The 2,029-nt window shown below is 32.9% G+C and overlaps 1 protein-coding gene across 1 annotated transcript; it reads left to right on the top strand.

The window, feature by feature from the left end:
• Positions 1–231: 231 nt before the first annotated feature.
• LOC127106127 (uncharacterized) lies at positions 232–1,795 on the top strand. Its single transcript, XM_051043416.1, has 3 exons — positions 232–438; positions 518–570; positions 1,560–1,795. The coding sequence occupies exons 1-3, from the start codon at positions 348–350 to the stop codon at positions 1,680–1,682; spliced, it is 267 nt and encodes an 88-aa protein (XP_050899373.1). The 5' UTR covers positions 232–347; the 3' UTR covers positions 1,683–1,795.
• Positions 1,796–2,029: the final 234 nt, after the last annotated feature.

Raw genomic sequence — 2,029 nt, 5'->3', positions numbered from 1 at the left:
TCTTTAAAATTATTCCTCTTTCAAATTATCTATTTAGAGGTGAAGATTTTGTGTTGTTTGAATTTATCCTTTGAATTAAAATTTAAAAAATATCAAAGAATTACCGTATTTACTTTTATTTCCATATTGATAACGTTGAAGGGGTGTGATCTCAATGTGATACGGCGTGATGGGCTATTGACGATCCAAAACAATGAAAGCCCAATAGGTGACAGCTAGTAGCCACAGTGTTTTCAAATGTATCAGATTTTCATATTCATTCGAAATCGAAAGACGCAAATCAAAACCCTAACCCTAACTCTAACTCTAACTCTAACTCTAACTCTTTCAATTGAAAGCAAAGAAGAATGACGCAAAAATCGAAACTTTTCAAGGGGCAAAGTAAGAAGAAATCGATCCCCGCTAATCGTCATGGCAAAGTTCCTCAGACTCGCAAGGGTACTTTCTTTTCCCTCTTTTTTTTTGTTTAAATTTTCAATGTATTTTTCTGTAATAATTTATACTCTTTTCTTACTAGGGAAGAGATTCATAAAGCCGTCTAAGGTTACAAAGGATATGGATACTGATCGTGTAAGTTCCTATCGTTTTGTGTGTGTGTGTGTGTGGTGGGTTCAATTTTCAGTTCTGATTCGGGTATTTGATGCTGTGAATTTTGAGTAACAAATTGTGAGTATATGGAATCAAACAGATTAATTAAGCGTTTATAGGATAAGAGCTTATCAAATAAGCTCATAAACTGTTTCTATAGTGAAAAAGATAACATGGTTAAATATTTCTATATAAGTTATAGCTTATTTTCATAAGCTTTTCTTAAGAACTTATTGAAATTATATGAATAAAAACAGTTTTTGAGCATGTCACAAGCTGATTTTGTAGGCTCTGTTAAACACCCTGCCAAGAGTTTATGCGGGTAGATAAGCTGAGCTGAGGTGATTCATGAGCCAATCCAAACGCAGACTATGTCTATTATGTTTGGTCATTTGTATGAATTTACTTTCTCCCTGGGTTTTTAGAAGAGTCTATTGAAGTTTACTGCTTATGAAAAAAAAAATACTTGTGTAAAAAGTATTTGGAGGATCATGAAGAAAATAGTTTATGCTATGTTTGTATGCTGTCGTACACTTATTTTCATAATTTTCTTTTTGATAACTCGTATTTGCTGTTTATAGCATGTTTACTTGCTTATTATACAGCTTATGAGGTGTTCCTAACGAAGTATACTATATACAGCTTATGAGGTGTTTATACGGTGTTTGTACAGCTTATATGCTGTGTTTTTAATTTACTGGTCATTTTTTGGGCTTATCTTATGCCATAGCTTGTTAAGCATTTTGTACAAGTTTTTGAAAACGTTATATAAATGAGTTGATTATGGTTTAGCGGTAAGTTTTGCCTTATTATAATATGGTACTTATGGTAGCTTTTAGAATCAATTTATTCAAGGATTGTAGTTTAGTTCATTATTATCTTTAGAAGTAACTTATACATAAATGTTATCTTTATCTTTTGTGCGAAATATATATTTTTAATAAATTTGGATTCAATTTTGGTTAAACTAGGAGGTGAGCAAATTCATTAACCATTGCAATGAGATTAAAGCAGCGACTGGAGCTACGAAGGACGGTGGTTATCTAAGCATTGTTAAGACGACACCAGCGTCTGCAAGTGGGGCAGATAATTAGTTTGCGATGCAGGGATAGTTGTGATACCTGATTATATTATATCTTACGATGATACTCTTGTGTAATTGTAAAAGCAATTTTGATAATCTCATCTTTTCTTACCTTGCCACCTACTATGTTGTAGTGTATGAGTTGCTTTGAGTTGCTTCTTCTTTCTTCTTTCTTTTGGATACATGAGGTTTTTGCTTAGAATATTGCAGTTGTCTTGGCCTAATTCCATTTTTCTACGTAACTTATGATGTTTTGCCACTTTCCGAAAAGGGGATTGTTTCCTCTTTTCACCTTACTAATGTCATCTCTTGCAATGCCATGGACTAACCACAACTTGAGTTCTACCTTGTGTCTAA

The sequence above is a fragment of the Lathyrus oleraceus genome, chromosome 7 (genome assembly GCF_024323335.1).
Source record: "Lathyrus oleraceus cultivar Zhongwan6 chromosome 7, CAAS_Psat_ZW6_1.0, whole genome shotgun sequence".
NCBI classification, from domain to species: Eukaryota; Viridiplantae; Streptophyta; class Magnoliopsida; order Fabales; family Fabaceae; genus Lathyrus; species Lathyrus oleraceus.
The sequence above is the reverse complement of the archived record's forward strand: the minus strand, read 5'-3'. Positions and strand labels throughout refer to the sequence as shown.

What these genes read in the sequence shown, in the direction of transcription:
- LOC127106127 (XM_051043416.1), top strand. Translation starts at nt 348, where the DNA reads ATGACGCAAAAATCGAAACTTTTCAAGGGGCAAAGTAAGAAGAAATCG. An exon ending in AGTTCCTCAGACTCGCAAGG is followed by an intron (nt 439 to 517) that starts GTACTTTCTTTT and finishes TTTTCTTACTAG; the next exon opens with GGAAGAGATTCATAAAGCCG. An exon ending in AGGATATGGATACTGATCGT is followed by an intron (nt 571 to 1,559) that starts GTAAGTTCCTAT and finishes TGGTTAAACTAG; the next exon opens with GAGGTGAGCAAATTCATTAA.